This window comes from Ursus arctos, unplaced genomic scaffold, assembly GCF_023065955.2.
Source record: "Ursus arctos isolate Adak ecotype North America unplaced genomic scaffold, UrsArc2.0 scaffold_28, whole genome shotgun sequence".
NCBI classification, from domain to species: Eukaryota; Metazoa; Chordata; class Mammalia; order Carnivora; family Ursidae; genus Ursus; species Ursus arctos.
This window is the reverse complement of record NW_026622963.1, coordinates 8,730,040-8,749,993: the sequence shown is the minus strand read 5'-3', so window position 1 is coordinate 8,749,993 and position 19,954 is coordinate 8,730,040. Positions and strand designations below refer to the sequence as shown.

Sequence of the window (19,954 nt, the reverse complement as noted above, 5' to 3'; positions counted from 1 at the left end):
TTGGGCTAGTTATCTGACCTTTCTGAGTCTGTTACCTCATCTGTAAAATGGGAATAATTATGGTACCACCTCACAAAGACTTATGAGGACCAGATAAGTAGCAGATGTGAAATGCCCAGCCTAGCGCCTGGCACACACCATAGTAGGTGCTCAATAAATCATGTTTCTTCTGTTCCCTCCTCGTGTGCCCAGCCCACTGCTCCAACAAGCTATGGTGAGAGCCCAGAGAACTTTGGCTGAGGCTCCAGGACCTTTCGATCTCAGGACACAGGAGGTGGCTGGGCCTCCTGAAGGGCCTCCTGTGGCCAGTGGTGGGCTTGAGCCAGGCCTTGAGAGGTGGAAAGAGTTAGAGAGGAGGAAGGAAAGGAAAGAGAAGGGGGGAGGCGAGGGTGGGATGGAGCGCACAGCGAGGACAGGACCAAGGCAGTTACGCAAGTGTAGAGTCAGGGCTTTGGGTGGAGATCCAGAGGGGCTGGGTGGCAGCCTGAGGGGATCGGCCTTGATTCTGAAGGCACCTGCGAGCCAGAAGCAGGTTCAGAATGCGGGCCGATGGGAAAGCAGCTCAGATGCCTCCTGAGGCACACTCCTCCTCCCCAACCAGACCCCGCCAGAGCCAAGGTTAGTGGTCTGCCTCCGCCTGCCTGTCGGGCGGGAGCAGGTTCCGCTGCCAAGACCTGCATAGTGGGGGCGGGGGCTGCTCCCGCCTTGTCTGCCCAGAACCCTCCTCCATGAGCCAACCAGAATGATGTCAAGATCAGGTTTGGTCCTGAGTTGTCCTGGGATGTGGGGCAGGCCAATATCTCCATGGATGGGTCACAGGGAGAGGGAGGCAGTCATCCAGGAGAGAAGGTGGGGAAGGATCCTGGGATCCTGGGGAGAGCCCAAGCCCCTGGCTGGGGTCTCTAGTAGGTAGGAGAATGCCCCCTGGGCCCAGGGAGTTCTCAGAGCTGGAAGGATTTAAGTGGCAGTCTCAACCTGAGTTCTGCACACATCCCTGCCCCCGCCAAGGAAGGCAGGAAGACTTGATCCAAGCCAGTCTAGTCCTGGAGGTGGTGGGGTGGGGGAGGGAGGAGCAGGGGTGGAGGGTGCAGGGGTATGCGGGGTGAGGACCACCCCCCTTGCCATCAGGGCCTGGCCTCACCACTCTCTTCTCTTTGCACACACACACACACACACACACACACACATACACATGCATTTTATAAAAGCTCTGACCCAGCCCAGCCAATCCTCAGAGACTGGGGAAGCCAGGTCCAGTCAGTGGGCCCACCCATCCCCAATCCCCCACAAGCAATTTTCAAAATCTACCACTTTTAAAACAGAAAACGGTAAATACACCGTGTTGTATATTTTATTTAAATAAAAAAATTCCAGCAGATGCTGTCTTCTTCCAGGGGCCGGGGATTGGGAGCGGAGAGTAAGGTCAGTGGGGTATGCTGGAGGCTCAGCAGCCAGGCTGTGGTGAGCAGGGGACCATGGGCCCTGGAGCGCGTGGGCACTTGTGCCCCCGGGAGCAGGGGAGCAAAGGTGCGAGGGAGTGTGAGGGCGGGCTGGGTTGCAGGCGCGTGTGGTTTATGGGCTGCTGAGTCATTAAGGAGGAGTGTGAGAGAGACAGAGTGTGTGTCCTTTGTCAGCTGGTGGACGTGTGAGACCCTGACTCAGGCCCTGCCCACCCCAGCTGCCAGGGCTCCTGAGTCCCAGGAACTCCCTGGTGCTCCCTGCAGGGGAAGGAGGATAACCCTGGGCACATGGACTCCAGGGGGATACTGAAGAGGGAAATGCCATCTTGGCCTGATCAGATGGCCCCTCAGAAACTGGAGGGTGGCTGGGGGACCAAAGGTGACCGGGCTGGGGGTAGGGTGTCATGGCCGAGGGTTTCAGAGCGGCTAAGGATGCGGCACAGCTGCTGGGCCCCTGTGTGGGCTGGGGAATCTGAGGGCACACTCGGGATGGGAGGCTTCGAGGTTAGAAGGTGGGGCACCCACTCCCTTCTGACAGCGGGGTGGCCCTGGGTCTGGCCCCCAGACCTCTGAGAAGCCTTCAGACGGCTGCCCTCACTCCCCCTGGGGCCGCAGACCTCGCCGGATAGGAGAGACGCAGCCGTCCGTGGCTGGAACAGCGAAGTCCCCGGGGCTCCCGGCTCCGCGCGGGGACTGCCCTGTGGCTGCCTGTGGGAGGAGGGGAAGTCCTCAGAAAAGGGCAGGGAACCCGGTCCCCATCACTGATTGCCGAGTGGATGCTGTTTCCATGGGAACCAGCCTCGGAGTCCCGTTGCTAAGGAGGCAGCTCGGCAGTCCTGGCGTCCCCATGACAACTGCCCCCTGCGGCCCAGGCAGCCCGGTTCCTCAGGGACCGGCGGGGAGGGCAGAGGTGGCCCGCGGGCCTGGCCTTTGAGGCCATGGGGAAGCCTTTTCCCACAGTGATTTAGTCCAGCCAAACCTCGAGGGGCGGATGTGCACCTGGGTGGCCCCAAGGATAGTCACCGGCACCCACCACTGCTGCCCGCCCAGGACAGATCCCCCAGGTGCCTGCGCAGGGCCTCGCTCCTGCACTGGGATGAGGGCGGGTGGGGAGGCAACACCAGTCACTGTCTTCTCTGTTCCCTTACTCCGAAAGGACCCTTAGTAAGTACCCACCATGTGCCAGGCGCTGGCTGCTTCCCCCTTCTCTCCCTCTCCCCACACCACCCTGACCGGTCAGAACTCACCTCAGTCACAGTGAGCCGAAGGGCACGGACGCTCAGCCCCCGACCAGGAGCTGGAGTGTGAAGGGACCAGGATGCTCACCTGGTCCTGGGGACTCCACCCTGCCCTTCTCCACTGGTGCCGCCCTAAGTAAGGGGCTGATGGTGGGAGCCGTCTGTCCGGGTGCAAGAAAGCTTGTGCCGTCTGGAAGGATTTAAAACCAAGAATAAAAATGACTAAACGTCAGTTTGCTTTCTCTTATCTGTCATCATCACCACCTACCAGCAATTCTGAACAACACCAGGGGTACAATCCTCCCTCCCCACTGTGACAGGCAGCATCCCCTCCCCAAAAAATGCCCCTTACTTCAGTGCCTCGCCGAGGGCTGCCGGCGTGGGGGGCAGGCCCGAAGGCACCCTTTCGGCCTCCGTGGGGATAAGCCAGATCGACATTTGTGAAAAAACATTGATAAAGTTTGACAAAATCCCTCCCTCAACTCTGTTTCTTCCCAGCTGCTGATGTCGGGCTTCTCAGCCAAACTTCTGGAGACTTGTCTCCACTCCCCAGCCTCATGTCCCTTCCTCTGAGTCACTTCTTCTACTGCAGTCTGGCTCCCACCTGCTCGCCACCAGCGGCTCCAGACCAGGTCATCAGTGGCCGCCACTGTGCATCCAGGGGCAGTTTCGTGGCCTGCAGGGTGTAACCCCGCTGACCCGGCTCGACCCAGCTCACCCAGCTGCCGAGGTCCCGCTCTTGCCTTCCTGCCCCACCACTCTGATCAGCCTCAGTTCGAGGGGTTCTTCTTTCTGCTGAAGGGCAGTGCTTCCAGGCCGCCCCTCGGCCACCCTCTTCTGTTGCACACGCCTCCTGGAAACTTCACCCAAGCCCTCGGCTCCCCTGGCCTGGAGGGGGAGGCCTTTCCAGTTTCCCCCTCAGTTCAGGCCCCCAGTCCCCTGAGCTTCAGCCCGGGCACCTGCTGCTGGGGTCCCCTGGCTCTTCATGCTTCTCTGACCCTTCTCTCATCCACCTCTCATTCTTTCTTGAGTTTGGAGCTTCCAGTGCCCCACAGAGCCATGGGCCCCCTGCTGATTCTGCTTCTCCAGTTTTCTTTCTCTTGAGGGTAGAGATTTCATACACACGGAAGAAGATATAAACACGTACTACATACATAATAAGACATTAAACATATGAGAAGCAGCCATGTACCAATCACTCAGTTTTAAACACAGAGCACAAGAAATTCCTTTGAAGGCACCTGTGCTGGTCCCCAGCTGTATCCTTCTCCTTCTCTCCAAGGACAGCCACTCATCTGAACTGTAATTCGATCATTCCCTTTCTTTTCCTGATACTTTACTGCCGAAAGACAAGGTCTCTGAACCATAGATTCCGTTGCTTACCAAGGCTGGGGGGTGGGAGTGGAAGTAGTTGTCTTTGCAAGGAGGAGGAGTTCATCAGCAATACGCAGAATTGTGGATGTGTGGGGATAATAAAAAGCAGACCGAGTTTTAGTTCATTTTCTTGCTTTCGAGTTCTTTCCAAACGATCTACCTTACCATTGCCTGCCCGCTCCACTTCCCGACACCACTAAATACATTTGTAAAAATCGGAGTTTCGCGTACGTGGTATCATGCCATATGTCGTCTCTAGTAATTTGCTGGTTTTGTTCCATATCATAATTTTGAGACACTGTTGATGCACGGAGCACAGTTAACTCATTTTCACTGCTGTATAGCATTCCATTATATGATCCCCCCCCACCCGCCCCCGTTTTCATAGGCATTCCTCTGGAGATAGCTGTCTCGGTCGGTTCCAGCTCCTGCTGTTACAAACACTGCTACCAAAAACATTGCTGTTTGTGGCTCTGGATAAAGATGTGTAAAAAGATCTCTAGGCTCCGTATCTAGTTGTGGAATAACTGAGTCATAGGGTGAATTAATCTTGGCTTTACAAGATCATGCCAGACTGTTTTAAGTAGTTCTAACAATTTACACTCCCACCTGCCGTGCATGAGTTACTCTCGCTCCACATTCTTGCCGATAATTGGAATCATCAGACTTTGTTATTTCTCCCAATCTAGTGATATTTGATTCTGTTTTAATGTGCAAATCCCTAATTACTAGTAAGGTTGAATGTTTGCTCGTATATTCATTTGCCATTCGGATTTCCTCTTCTGAGAAATATTTTTTCATGTATTTTGCTTGATTTCCTATCTTGTTATTGGCTTGTAGCAGTTTTACACACACACACACACACACGTGCAAACACACGCACATCTATTTGAGAAACACATTCTTTGTTCATGAGATGTTACCAATATCTTCTTCCTGTTTATGGCTTTTATTTTCACTTTTCTTCGTTTTGATAAACAGAGGTTTTACATTTTAGTGAGGTCCAGTTAAGCAATAGTTTTTTAAATGTCTAGTATTTCTTTAGTGTCTCTTTTGCTTGTTTAAGAAGCCTGTCTCTGATGTTATGAAGATATTCTTCTATATTGATTTGTAAAAATGCGAAGTGTTGCTTAACCTACCCAACCTAACTTTGGTGTGGTATCAGGGCAGAATGCAATTTCATTTTTGCCCCGTATGGACAATCAATTGTTCCTACTAATTTACAGTGTCACTCCTGTATCGTCTCCGGGTCTGTGTTGAGGCTCTGTGTCCAGTACCATTAGCTTGCCTATCCTTGTTCAAACGGTAGCCTGTCGTAGTCACTATAGTTTTACAAAGTATGTTGATTCCTAGTTGAGCGAGTCCCCACCTTCTCCCTCTTAAGGAAAGGCTCTTTGTACTCTCATACGTACACTGTGTAATCGCTTTGTTAAGATGCATGAAGAATTCGATGGACTTCTCATTTGAAATTACATAAATATTATTATTAAAGTTTATATTCCTATGGATGAACAGAGTATAACTGTCTCCACACTTGGGTCTTCTGTAATGGGTTTTTGGGGTTTTGTTTTTTTTTTTTTTTTGACTAGTCAGGATAATTAACACTCGCCGCCCCAACAGAAAAAGCTCCAAATTTCAATGGTTTCACACAGCGAAGGTTTATTCCAGCTCAAGTAGATTCCTCTGCGGGCTGGGCTGACCCTCTCTTCACAGATGTCAGCGGGAACCCCTGGTCCCCTGATCACTGTGGGTGGAGCAGAGACAACTGGAAGAGAAGAGTGATTACGAACCACTTCTCTCCAGCAGCGACACACTTCACTTCCTCTGTCTGTTGTCCCTCGGCCATCACGTAACTGCCAGGGGGGCTGTGAAACGTGAGGGCCCATAGGGAATATTTGCTGGGCATTAACAGCCTCTGCCGAATCTTGCACATGGCTTTATGCTTTTCTTCATGACGGTTTGTACATGTTGTTAGATTCATGCCTCGTACCTTGTTTTTATGTTGCGATTGCTACCGGGATCTATTTGCTTCATCGCGGCTGAGTTTTGACAACTGTGCACAGTCCTATGACCACCCCCAACAGTTAAGATCGAGAACATTTCCATCACTCCTCCAAACACTCATGTCCCTTTGCAGCGAATCCCTGTCCTCCCACTCCTGGCCCCTGGCAGTCTGCCCCTGTCACTAAAGTTTTGTTTTTTCTAGAATTTCGTATAAACGGGATCATAAAATATGTGTCTCTTGGGTCTGATTTCTTTCATTTAGTGTGGAGCTTTCAAGATCTGTCCGTGTTGTGTGTATTACACAGCAACTCTTCCTGCTCTGGAGAAGCCACAATCTGCTTGCTCATTCACCGACTGAGGAACACGTGGCTTTTTCCAGTGTTTAGTTATCCAGGATAAAGCTCCTATGAACATCCATTTCAAGTCTTCATGTGGACATGGATTTTCGTTTATCTTGAATAAATATCCGGGAGTGGGGCACCTGGGTGTCTCAGTTTAGTGTCTGACTTGGTTTCGGCATGGGTCATGATCTTGGGGTTGTGACATCGAGCCTGGAGTCCCGAGCCCCGAGCTGGAGTTGGGCTCAGCGCGGAAACTGCTTGTCCCTCTCCCTCCCCCTCTGCCCCTCCCCCTGCTCACCATCTCTCTCTCTCAAATAAGTAAGTAAAATCTTTAAAAAAAATAAATATCCAGGAGTGGCACTATTGGGTCCTATGGTAAGTTTATGTTTAACTTCATACGAAACTGCTAGATTATTTTTGGAGCTGGAATACTGTTTTGCATTCCATCCACCAGCAATTGTATGAGAGTTCCAGTTACTGCACATCTTTGCAACACTTGATACTGTCAAGAGGGCGTGTACCGTTGACTCCTGGTTTTAATCTGCAGAATACAAGCCCTTTATAATATATATGTTTTGTAAATATTTTCTCCCAGTTTATGGCTCACCTTTTCATTTTCTTAATCGTGTCTTTCAAACGGTAAACATTTTTTTTAAGCTTTATTTATTTATTTTAGAAAGAGAGACAGCACGAGCAGGAGGGGCAGAGGGAGAGGGACAGAGAGAAGCTCAAGCAGACTCCATGCCCAGCACACGTCTGAAGTGGGGCTTGATCTCACCACCCTGAGATCATGACCTGAACTGAAACCAAGGGTCAGACATTTAACTGACTGAGCCACCCAAGTGCCCCAAGTGGTAAGCATTTTCAATTTTGATGATGTTCAACTTACTAAATTTTTCTTTTGTGATTCATGACTTTGGACAGGGAATTAAAAGTGTGCACTAGAAAATATTTACTTAACACACAAAAAAGGGCAGTAACAGAGTAATAGACAAAAAAAAATTAAGACATAGAAAACAAATAGCAAACGCCAGATGTAAATCCTACCTTATCAGTAATTATATAAAATGTAAATAGTAAACACTCAAATTAAAAAGCAGAAATTGGCAGAATGAGTAATAAAACTACATAGTTTTGTTAATATATTATATAATCAAAATACATTATGTTATACCCACTTTAATTAATATGTATTAATACATTTATATGTTAAATAGTACAAACTGTGATATATTATTTATTAAGTATAAATTATATATAAAAAATTCAATTCTGCTGTCTATGAGAGACACATCTCATATTCAAATAAGTTGAAGAGATGCAAAAAGATACATCATACAAATTTTAGCCAAAAGGGAGCTGGAGTGGCTGTACTAATATCAGACAAAGTATATTTTAAGACAAAATCGATACTAAAGACAAAGAATATTTTTAAATGATAAAAGAATCAATCTATCAAGAAGATTTAACAATTAAAAATGCACAAACACCTAACAACAGAGCCCCAAAATCCAGGAAGCAAACCTCATATAATGGAAGGGAGAAATAGATAACTCAACAACAATAGTTGTAGACTTTAATACCCCACTTTCAATAATGGGTAAAATGACTGGAGAGACAATCAGGAAGGAAGGAGAAAATTTGAACAATACAAACCAACTAGAATACCCAACCTAACAACAGCAAAATGCATATTTTTCTCAAGTGTCTATGGAACATTCTCCAGGATAGACCCTATGTTAGCCACAAAACAAATCTCAATAAACTTAAAAGAATTAAAATCATACAAAGTATCATTCTCTGACAACCATATAGTGAAATCAGAAATTCATAACGAGGAAATTTGCAAAATTTGCAACTATATGAAAATTAAACAACAGACTTCTAAAGAATGAAAGGGGTCAAAGAAGAAATCACAAGGAATATTAGAAAGGAAACTGAGATGAATGGAAACAAATACACAACATACCAAAACTTATGGGGTGCAGCAAAAGCAGAGCTCAGAGGGAAATTTATAGCAAATAAGCTACTATATTTAAAAAAGACCCTAAATCAATAACCTCAACATTCACCTTAGGAAACTCAGAAAAGAAAAGCAAACTAACAAATCAAGTACAAGGAAGGAAAGAATAAAGACTAGAGCAGAAATACAGAAAAGTGATACAGGAAACCAGCAAAACCAAAAGGTGCTTCTTTGAAAAGATCAACAAAATTGACAAATTTTGACAACTGACCCTGTTGGAGAGTATAAGGCAATCGAGTCCAGTTTCAAAAATGAGGTTATAGGTACATACACACTCTTTTTGCAAAATGCACATGCTTTCATATAAAGCGAATGTATGGAGAGTATTAATGTGCTGTTGACACGCTCAGCAAAGAGAGTATATTTCCCCCTGGTAATTATAACTCTGGCATAGAACTGTCATTTTGGAACTTCCCAAGTAACACTTCTTTTTTTTTTTTTAATTTCTGTGAATAAACTTGAACTGTATTTTCTTTGATCTGACAATAACTTTCACAAAGATCCGACTACTTCAAGGGAAGTTTTCATATGCAAAAGTTACAATTTTACCTCATTTGGGGCATCAAATTAACCCTGTTAATTCTATATTGAAGAAAATGAACTTACAACTTGCATTTTAAAAAAATCTAGGCTTCCAAAACAAACCAAAGCAAAACAGAGGAGAATGAGAGAGAAGACTCAATATACTAACAGGAAGGGAAGAGGGGCTATTACTACTGACCTATAAGAATAAGAAAGGAACAGAGGGGTACACTGTGGACAGCTAGATGCCAACAAATTAGATAACCCCAAGAAAAGGGGCAAATTCTTAGAAACGCACAAACTACCAAAACTGAATCAAGAAGAAATAGAGAATCTGAATAGATCTATAACAAGTAGAGAGATTAAGTTAGTAACAAAATTTCCCATAAAAAAATAGTCCAGGACCAGATGGCCTCACTAGAGAATTCTACCAAATGTTTACGGAGCAATTAACACCAATCCTTTAAAGCAGAAGAGGAGGGAATACTTCCCTTACTCTATGAGGCCAGTATTACACTGATAAGCAAAATCAGATTTTAAAAAAGTATGAGAAAGAATCCCTACATACCCATACCCCTTATGAATATAGACACAAAAAAATCTTCAATGAATTCTCAAGGGAGATGATCATTTTTACTTATTTTTTAAATGTATCAGTGCCAGTCAGGTTTCCTAACAGGTTTCTCCTGGGCACCTCCAGCCTGGAAGCTTCCCTGTCCGTGCTCTGGCTGCGTCAGGGTCAGCTGGCTCCCTCCAGCCTCTCCCGCCTTCCAGGTTCCTGGTGTTCGGATTTCCGTAGGGCAGGAAGAGCTAGCTTCCCTTTTCATTTACCAGTTGGGGTCCGTTTTTTGGTCCGCTGTGAGGGAAATCCTTTACTTCCTTTTTGAGCAAATCATTTCAAAGTACCCCTGCTGTAATTTAGCCAGTATCTGAATTTTCCCTGCTCTGAAGACCTACTGCCAGAAGGGTTGGGAGAAACTCTGGTTCCTTTCTCTAGGGAATTCCCTACCACCGTCAGTGTTGACTTACTCTGTGACCGCCCCAGGCTGCAGGCAGGGTTGGACATTCCTTCCTTGCTCTACCAGATCGCCACTCTGTTGGGTCTCAGCACTTGTGCTGGACGGTAATTTCTGTCTGTTAAATGTCTGTGCTCCCCTCTAGAGTGTGGACACATTAACAGAGCCTGTCTTACTCATTTTGCATCCTCGGAGTCCTTGGGGGTATTTGTGAAGCCACGAATGATTCCCAGCTTCTTGGGTGAGGAAGACTCTTTTCTTTTTCTTTTTCTTTTTTTTTTTTAAATGTTTTTTTATTACATTATGTTAGTCACCATACAGTACATCCCTGGTTTCTGATGCAACGTTCGATGATTCATTAGTTGCGTATAACACCCAGCGCACCATGCAATACGTGCCCTCCTTACTACCCATCACCAGCCTATCCCATTCCCCCACCCCCCTCCCCTCTGAGGCCCTCAGTTTGTTTCTCAGAGTCCATAGTCTCTCATGCTTCATTCCCCCTTCTGATTACCCCCCCTTTCTTTATCCCTTTCTTCCCCTACCGGAGGAAGACTCTTTTCTGACTGGCCCTGAATATCCCTCTTCTCACACCACCTGCCCATGGCAAGATCTCTCTGGCTCCAGTTCCAGCCAATTTCCCTTCTGTGTACTAGTCTAGAATGTTCATTGGCTGGTTCTCCCGCCATGTCCTAGGCAACTTTGTCTATGGGAGTTCGAGCCATCATTTTGTCTTCAAGAGTAGATCTTTCTGGCCTCTTTCAGAAAGCTGACCAGAATTCTCAGTAAGACCTGGGTTTTGAGTTTATGAAAGGAACCCACCTTATTCTTAACTCATTAGGACTGACCCCCCACCTGTGGTACCTGGCCAACCACCCCAGCTTGATGGGGCCCGGAATCACCCTTGCAGTGTTCCCGGGGTCCTGGGGGAGGATAGCACCAGCTCTGTGCACCCTCCCTATCCTCTGCTCTGGCCTGCTGGGACTCCAGTGCTGAATCCAAAGACAGCAGGCCAAACACGGTCCTAGAGGCCGCGGCCTCAGCAGGAAACAGGGTGGCTGGGACTTGTTCTCTTCAAGGTACGCTGATGGCCACAGGCAGTGAGCGGCTTCCCAGCTCTGCAATGGCTCCTTCCCGTTCCAGACAGACGGCCTCACAGTAATTCCTACACTCAGCTCAGCCTTACCTCGTCTGCAAAACCCGTCTGAGTGAGTGCTCCCGGGATGAGTTCGGATGTTGTCCAATTCCCCCAGCACTGGGCCACGGTCAGTTCAAGTTCGTCTTCCTCAGCCAGGTTCATTTAGTGAACACCTACAGCGTGCTAGACACTGGGATGGAGAATCCAAACACTAGCGTGATTGTTTTCCTTGAGTTTACAGCGTTTTGGAAAAGACAGAAATATGAATAAGAACAGAGGTCCGGATGGTCAGGTTGGGTCCTTAGAGATGGAGAGAAATTTACTAGGCAGAGAAAGCCAGTCATGAGGGTGGTGGGTAGGGTGACAATGTGAGGCAAAGGGAGAGGTCTAGAGGTCAGACGTCATGGCTTAGGCTGTAAGCGCGAACTGCAAATCGATGTCAAGAGGCAAATGGGGCCACGTTGGTCTCTTTTCTGCAGGGCTGGTGACAGGGAAGTGAGTGCGGGGTGCTGAGCAGGGGAGGAAGGCTGGATCTGAGTTAGAAAAATCCTCCCCGTAGTCGTGGGGAGGCTGGACCGCTGGTGAGGCAGAGGCCAGGGGCCAGCAGGGAGTTTGCCCCACATGTGACGAAGAGGAGCCACCTCGGGGCACATCTGAGGCAGATGTGGTGTTGAGGGGAGAGTTTAGAATGGCTCTCCGACTCCTCCTTTAGGAGATGGGGTCCAGAGAAGAAGGGAGACCCATTAACGAGAGACAGGCCCGTAGCATTCGCACCTGTGTCAGGTGGCGGGGCCCTGCTCCAGGGCACGGGGATGGGGAGCGTGCAAACCTGTGACTGCAACCGAGACACCAGCTGACGTCGGCCTGCCTCTTGCAACCTGAATAAGGCTGACTGGCCTTCACATTCCTTGACCTGGGGAAGGTCTCATGTCCTCCCCTCTCTCCCCTGGATTTCTGTGAATTCTCCGGTTTAGATTCTTTCAGTCATTTCCAGCTCTGGGCCCCTGTTTCCGGTGAGCCAGTCCCACTTACGGTCACCCTCACCATGCCAGATCTGTGGGCTGTCCATCCCCGCGTTGCCCCTTTCCTTGTTGGGGGGAAGCCAGTAACTCATGCCAGGCCCTGTGCACGTACGTGGCAGACAGCATGCGAGATCTGGGGAGCCGGAGGGGGGTCGTTTCTAGTTGTGCAAGGAGCAAACAGCCTTAAATTACCTCTCAGAGCTTCCCATTTGAAAAAGCCCTCTGGGCACCTCAAAGGCAGCCATTTCCCACTGGGGGTACCTTCCCACCTCGCCCCTCACTCTCTCTGCATCTTGCTTACACCTGCTGCCAGCATACCTTCTTGCCTCCCCCGCCCTCCATTTTTGCAGGAAATTCTGAATTCCTCTGTATCGTGCAGCAATAACCCCTTCTCAGCTCAGCTCCAGGCCCATCTTTTCATCTCCAAACCCATCAAGTCCCTCCTAGTTGAGTACAAGAGCATCTCGAGATGAACATCATTCACTCTGCTCAAGAGTAATTGCAGTTTTAAATAGCATTTTCCCCACATTACATACTTTTTAAAGATTATAAGAAATGTAAAGTGCTCTTTTCCTTCCACTAGCCTCTCCCACCTCTTCTAGCTCTCCTGGTGAACCCCCTCCTTCGGCAGCTGGAAAGCCAAGGTGAAGAGGTGCGCCTGCTGTCCGGAGCCGCTCTTGGCCCCCCGCTTCTCTCTCCCTGCCCACGCCCACGTCCCCATCAACACGGTGGGTGTTCAATGATGTTGTCTGGTCTCTCCTGATGATACCACACCCCTAGCAGGAAGATGGCTGAGATTGGGAGGGGCGGATGGACTGGGGAAAGAGCCTTGTTCATAATGTTCATCTCAGAACCAATCTGGAGGACAGCCTTGCCCTAGTCCCCAGTCCGAGTTGGTCACTGTGGCATCAGCATCATTTCTCAGCACTGCCAGGCAGACGGGTCTTTGTCACCTTTCAGGTTCAGTCCAGGACACCAAAGGGCCATGGCTGCTGGAATGGGAGGGTCCTGGCACCAGTAACAAGAGGGACCTATTAGGATCCCTCCAAGGAGGAGTAGGCTGGTTATTTGTGTGGGAAACCATCCTACATGCTCCAGGCCCTGAGTCCTCATATCTGTCCATCTATCCAGGAGACAAGCATCTGCTGTTGTCAGAAACTGCCTCTGGCATTAGGCATTTGGAGAAGAGGAATTCATATGTGAGTCCACAGTCCAGTGGAAAAAGGCTCAAACTAGTAAATCAGTGTAAGATGTGCCAAGAGCTCCATCTAGGGATACAGAGGAGGGCAAGCACCGGTGGGCTGCCTGGCTGTTAGAGCAGGCGCGGTGGGGGCGGAGGGGGGGGCTCCACGTGCCATGCCTCTAATGCCCATTTCACCGTCACTTTCCGTGGCTGGAATGCTGGGTGCACCCGGTGATGGGGTCTCGGCCTGGAGGCCACGGCAGACCAGCACAGACTTAGCACGGAGAGCTGACTCCATCCCGGGACTGCTAACGGGCATGATGAGGTTTGGGCTTCACGAGGCACACTCGGCAGCAGAGCAGATGAAGGGCTGGGGCTGAGCTCCGTGTCCCCCACTCGATGGCCAGTTCATGGAGGGGACGGCCTACGGCCGCGTGCTCAGCATTATTCCAAGCCTAGACCCTCAGATACCGTGAGAAATCTCACAGCGTTATGGACTGAATGTTTGTATCCCCCAATTCACATGTCCAAACCTTAATTCCCAACGGGATGGTATAGGAAGGGGGGACCTTTGAGAAGTGATTAGGTCACGAGGGCCCCTATGAATGGGATCAGTGCCCTTAGAAAAGAGCCCCTGTGAGGCCACAGCGAGAAGATGGCGTCTCTGACCCAGGAAGCAGGTCCTCACCAGACACCAGATCTCCTGCTACTTCGAGCTTGGGCTTCCCAGCTTCCAGAAGTGTGCGAAATCAGCTTGCCGTCTGAGCCCCGCGGGCCGTGGTGCTCTTGTTACAGCAGCCCAAGCTAGGGCACGGAGCGCAGGCGGACAGCGAGGCAGCCCGGCAGAGGCGGGGCTCCGGCAGACCCGCTGCACGTGTCACCCCGGAGAGACGGGCCTGGGCGTGGAAGGCCCGCATCCGCACGGCTGCCCAAAGATCGAGCTGCGGCCGGGATGCTACCGCATCAGGGACTTGGCCCACGCACCTTCCGGGAGGGACTTCTCTGCTGGGGTCTCGTGGCTCGCTGCACACTCCTCGGGCTGCTCAGTCCCTTCAGGGCAGTGATGGGGGGGTGGGGGACACGGACAGGGCTCATCTTCGGGGCTGGCGGGCGACCCGACCGCGGCCTGCGGTCTCCCAGCTCACCTGGCACGCCTCCCTGGGGGCCCCCCGGAACGCCTGCCTTTAAGACTGTGAGGGCAGCGGTGAAGTCATGCGGACGCTGGGAACCGGGACGCGAAGCTCTTGTTTTCTTAAGGAAAAAAACTCTTTGACCACACCGGGGTTTGATTGGATTAAAAAAGTGTATTGGATTTCCAATACTAAATAAAAACATGAAATCGTTTTTTAAAAAGCCATAGAGTTTACAGCATCAACTACAGAAAAGGCCGAACAAGTGTGTACAGAAGCTAGTCCCCAGCAGTCCTCCAGGCCCGCCTCCAGCAGGCAACGAGGCATCAGACACGTTTGTCCCAGACCCTCCTGAAGGAAGCTGCCGAGCGGCAGCTCAACTAGGACGTTACGAGACGCACGATGGTTTAATTTCAAAAATCACAGGAAAATGTAAGAAAATGTATTAAATTGTGAAAAGGTGCAATACAGAATAGCTTTCCTTTTTCTTAATTTTAAAAAATCCCCCAACTTTGAACAGTTATTTTATTTAAAAATAGGCCCCCCCGCCCCCGTTCTGTGGCAGTATCCAGGTACCGAGGCCCTGAGGTAACACGAGTGTCAGGGGTCACGGGAGGGAGCGCCCCGAATACCGAGCACGTTTCTTTGGGCAAAAGGTAAGACAGCTTCTGGGGAATTTAGCCCTCCTGGTGTCCGGAGTGCTCGGGGTGCTCTCTTCGGGATCAGTTTAAGTGCACTGGTTTTCCAGAATCCCGCCTAGCACGATCCTCTGTGACCAGCTAGCATGGCAGCAGGACTTCCAGCATTGCACTTTTCATTGCCCCCAAAATAATAAATACAAAGAGTTCGTCTTCTACAAAAGCAAATATGTGTTAAGACCTAAAAAGGGGAAATAACGAATGTACAAAGGCAAGTGGGGTGCCTGCGGGGCCAGGGCAGAGCCCGGGGCCCCAGGGCTGGTGGGCTGGGTGCCCACCGGTGGTCTCAGCAGCTGACCTCCTCCCGGCCACAGAACTGAAGCCTGATGGGCCTTCTACACTGCCTTCCGCACTGTCTTCTGGGGAGTGGGTGCTAGTGGGTCAGTCCTGGATTTTGTGAATATTCTCAATAGTAAAATAAAACACCTCAGCTCCTTACCTTTCTAAGAGAACGTTAAGAGCTGTCTGCAAAGGCAAAGGGCCTCTCAGCATACTGGAGGAGACTGCTACCCCCTTCTACTCAGGGGCTTCGCCGAGCCGCTGGGACCGAAGAGGTGGCAGCCAGCTCCTCTGTCCCTTTCCACTGCCCTGTCCCCTGCTACCTTCAGAACAATGTTTGGAAAGAAGCAGAGAGCCTCACGGGGTCTGCAGCCCCTGCCTGCCTCGGCCTTGCAAATGCTTTCCCTAAGGGGCTCTGAAACCCGGCAGCGAGAGCCACACTGGCTAAGGACAGGTACCAGAGAGAAGCAAGGCGTCCTGTGAGGAAACAAAGTTCCTTCCTTCACGTCCCACGTCCCCCAGGGAACACACAGTAACAGCAGGAAAGGGCTCCATCTTGCCCCGATTTTCCAGGAGCGGGCGCAGGCTCTCGGCCTGTTCCGCATCACTCCAGAGATCGGAAGTGCGGCACCGGCTCCTCCGCATGGACGTTCTCAACAGGGTGTGACCCAGACATCAGGGCAGCTAAGTCCTTGAACTCACCTATTGCACAGAAGAATTTTTTAACTAGATCCAAATGAAAGTCCAGTTGCAACTTAGTGACAATAGAGATGGACATGCCAGGACAGGACGAAAAAGAAGATGCTTCCGTTCTCTGCAGGCTTCTGGAAGAAAGCACGACGACTGAAACATTCACAGACCTCAGCAGCCCCTCCACTTTCTATTCCCAACCCCCCGGCCCACCCCCACCCCAATACTTTGAAACTGCACAGAAAGCAACGAACAAGTCTTTTCAATGTTACATTTCATTCAAATAGATCTGTGATCTCACAGTGATGAGAGGAGAAAGTCAGGCCTTTAATAATTATAATAAAAAAATAATAAAAAAGCTTACAAACAGCAATGCAACATTTCCTCCCCCCTCAAAGTGGTGGACTAACAGCTGGTAGAGGACGCCATGACTCGGAATTCAAAAACAAAACAAACAAGCCAACCCCGGACCCGCCCGCGCTGTCAGTGACCTGCCACACACAATTCAGACAAGCAGCCGAACGTCAACCACTTGTGGCGAACACCATGGACTCGCTTGGGTTTTGATAGTGTTTTTCTTTCGAAGGTAAAATAAAATAGGACACAAATAAAACTGTACGTAAACGCCAATGTCTACACTCCATAAAGGCGATGCCGTCGCAGCACGAAGACACAGCCTGACCACAAGGTGAAATGTAGGGTGCACTTCCTGCCTCTTCCCCGGACACAAAATTTTGGCCCATGGTGCCCAGTCCTGCAGGGTGTCAGCAGGCAAAGGGAAGCCGCCTCGACACAGGCTTCTTCCAGGCCGACCAGGAGAAGGCAGGTGGCCGTGCCTGGAACCGGCCCCACGCAGGGCCGCCGGCTGGTCTGCTCGCTCACTCTGTGTTCTCAAGTGCTGTCCTAGCGTGCTCTGTACAATCCTCGCTTTCCAGGCTCTGTCCCAAGACTTCTAGACCCAGGTCTGCCGTCAGGTCCTGGGGAAGGCCTCATGCTGTCGTGATGGCGTTTAGGTCCTTCATTAGTCCTTCCAGGTGGGCCATCTCTTTGGTCAGCTCATCTGGTTCATAGCTCTGGGGAAGAGAAAGCACAGACCCTCAGCACCGTTCCCGGCTCAGAGGAGATGCCCAGAGCACGTCTGCTCAATGAACGAGCGCGCATCTGCTTCCCGCTTCGGGGCCGGCACACGAGATCAGTGCGACCGGCACACGAGATCAGTGCGACCGGCACACTCGCAAGCCGTGGGACACACACCTAGACATCCTGGCTGGGCTGAGGGCCCAGGGACTTACACTCTCGGAGTCTTCCAGCATCCTTGTGGTCTCCTGCACTTCAGGGGCACTGGGCACCACCACTGGCATAGGCGGCCGGCTCCTTCCTAAAGTCCCAATGGAGGCCGTCTTCACCGAGTGAATGTGATGGTTCAGAGCTGAGGGGGAAAGGGCACCGTTAGGGGTGTGGCCGAGCCTGCTCCCCCAGATCTCATGAGGGCAACTAAGTTCCAAACACTGCTTCACGGTCAGGGATGCACCCAGACCCAGTGCACAGAGCCTGCTGTAAAGGCAGTGCACTAGGGGGAAGGAGGGGCAAGTGGGGCATCTCAGAGGCCAGAGAAAGTATTCTCTTTGGCTTTAGAAAACTAGAAGTAAGGTCAACATTCTTTTCATAATAATAAGACGTTTTTGCCTCTGTGCCGATGGTACGGAAGCAACAGTGAGTAAAACCGCCGGAGCCTTAGCATGAATTAAGGCAGTGGTACCAAACCGTCGGGTCACCCACGGACACGCCTTGCAATTAAAAAAAGAAAACACACACAAAACTCGTTTAACTGCAGATCATCCTTAATGAAGTAGTAGAAATTATTTCATTAAATCTCAACCCTGGTTACACACCCTGTAAGTATTCTGTGTGACAAAATGGAAAGTATGCACGAAGCACTTCTATATCCTACAGGACAGCGGCCGTCTGAAGTTCAAGGCATCTGTGACAGCTCGAGTTGGAAGCGCAACTGTGGCTTTTGTCATGAAACACTAACGGTAGTCCAAAGGAAGACTGACAGACACACCAGTTACTCAGACTTGAGCATCTGGCAGACATTTTCTAGAAAGTAAATAAAGTAAGCCAGTCACTTCAGGAAAACACTGGACGGTATTTACTGCCAATGGTAAAATTTAAAGTTTCAAGTGAAAATTAGAATCTTGAAAAATGTGTATCTGCCACCAAGAGCTTGAGAGCCTCCCGATACTTACAGACGTTGGTGATATTAATAAATGTATTTTTAGATATTGTATAACAAAATGTGTTAAGATTTGGAGAATCTGTGTAACTTACTGAACCAATATTTTCCAAATGACCAATGTGTGATGTCCAATATCATGCATTCAACAAGATAGATGGATTTTAATGGAATAGAGTACAGACAGCTCACGGCTATGGCTCCATTACATCACAAACAAACCTATAAGAAGCTACAACTTCTTGTGTTTTGCTACAGTATCAAAAAGGAATCTCCAGTTATCCGAAAAGGTTACAAAAATACTTTTCCCTTTTCCAACTTCCTATCTGTGAGGCCAGGTTTTCTTCTCACACTGCAACCAAAATAACATACTGCAACAGACTGAACGCAGAAGCAGGTATGAGAAGCCAGCTCCCTTCTACTAAACCAGACATGAGAGAGATTCGCAAAAACACAAGACAATGTCACTTTTCTCACTATGTTTTTGTTTTGAAGTTATTTTTCATAAAAATATGCTATTTACCTTTACATGACATATTTATTGATATTTTTAAGTGAGTTAATAAAGTACTTTAAAATTTTCTCAGTTTTACTTTCTAATATGCTAAATACTGGGAGATCTAGCTCACGTCAAGAAAAGCTCCTTCATGGTCTCAATAGCTTTTAAGAGTATAAAGGGTCCTGAGACCAAAAAGCTTGAAAACCACTGACTTACTCTAAAACAGACCATCATAACAGATGTGGAGAAGTAGGGAAAAGCATGCCTTTCAGGTTAGGGGACTTTGTTGGGCCACGTGAACTTGAGGAATAGACTTCTGTCCCATCGGAAGGGCCCCTTACTTCCATGTCTTGTCCTCCCCAATCCTCTAGCTTGTAGGCATCCTACAGAGGGAGGCATTTTTGGGAGGTTAAGTGGACTAGATCTGTTGCCCACACCCATAGCCATGGGATTTTACACCAAGAATTCTGCATCCAAAACGTGATTCAAAAAGTCAGCCCTCACTCCCCGCCAAATTATTCTCTGGTTCACATGCACTCCCCAAGGAGGGGAGCCCATATACGTCCTGAGAGGGGCGATGCCTTCCAGCTAGTCTAAACTGCTAGGATAAGCTCGGAAGATACTTGCTATTTTCAAAGAAGGGGTGACTTTTGCCATAAGCCAGAGCCAAAGGGTCCCGCCGGTGGTGCCGCCGTCCTCACTCACCTTGCTGGGCTAGTAACGGTGTGCTTGGCAGCGCAGGATCATAGGTGGGAGGGCCTGGGGGCGGGGCTGCCGGCACAGCAAAGCTCTTCAGTGGGTGGGAAGGGCGCACGTGCGCTGTAGGAAGACTCTGGCCCGAATCCTCCTCTTGGGAGCTCGCCAGGTAAGAGGAGCTGGTAGCACCTTCAGGGTCCTGGTGGTCAGTACAGCAAGTTTGAGACGAGGAGGCTGGCATGGTGTCAGTGCTGGGGGTATTTCGAACGGATTCTACAGCAGGAAAGTCTGAATGTTAGCATTTCTTCTACCATTAAACACACACACACACACACACACACACACACACACACACACACCAGGGTTCTGGGTACTTCTAAGGGCCCCTGAGACCAGCTCGATAAG

At 49.5% G+C, this 19,954-nt stretch overlaps 1 protein-coding gene across 11 annotated transcripts in view; it reads right to left on the bottom strand.

Moving 5' to 3' along the window:
- Window positions 1–14,605: 14,605 nt before the first annotated feature.
- Window positions 14,606–19,954, bottom strand: part of NEO1 (neogenin 1) — a 235,571-nt gene continuing 230,222 nt past the window's right edge. For all 11 annotated transcript variants that reach the window (XM_026478465.4, XM_026478468.4, XM_026478469.4 and 8 more), the window contains 3 exons: window positions 19,559–19,822; window positions 17,411–17,547; window positions 14,606–17,191 (listed from right to left, as the gene is read on the bottom strand). In XM_026478465.4, coding sequence (XP_026334250.2) covers window positions 17,108–17,191; window positions 17,411–17,547; window positions 19,559–19,822 — 485 coding nt within the window. In that variant the 3' untranslated portion in view covers window positions 14,606–17,107. The remainder of the gene's footprint in view (window positions 17,192–17,410; window positions 17,548–19,558; window positions 19,823–19,954) is intronic.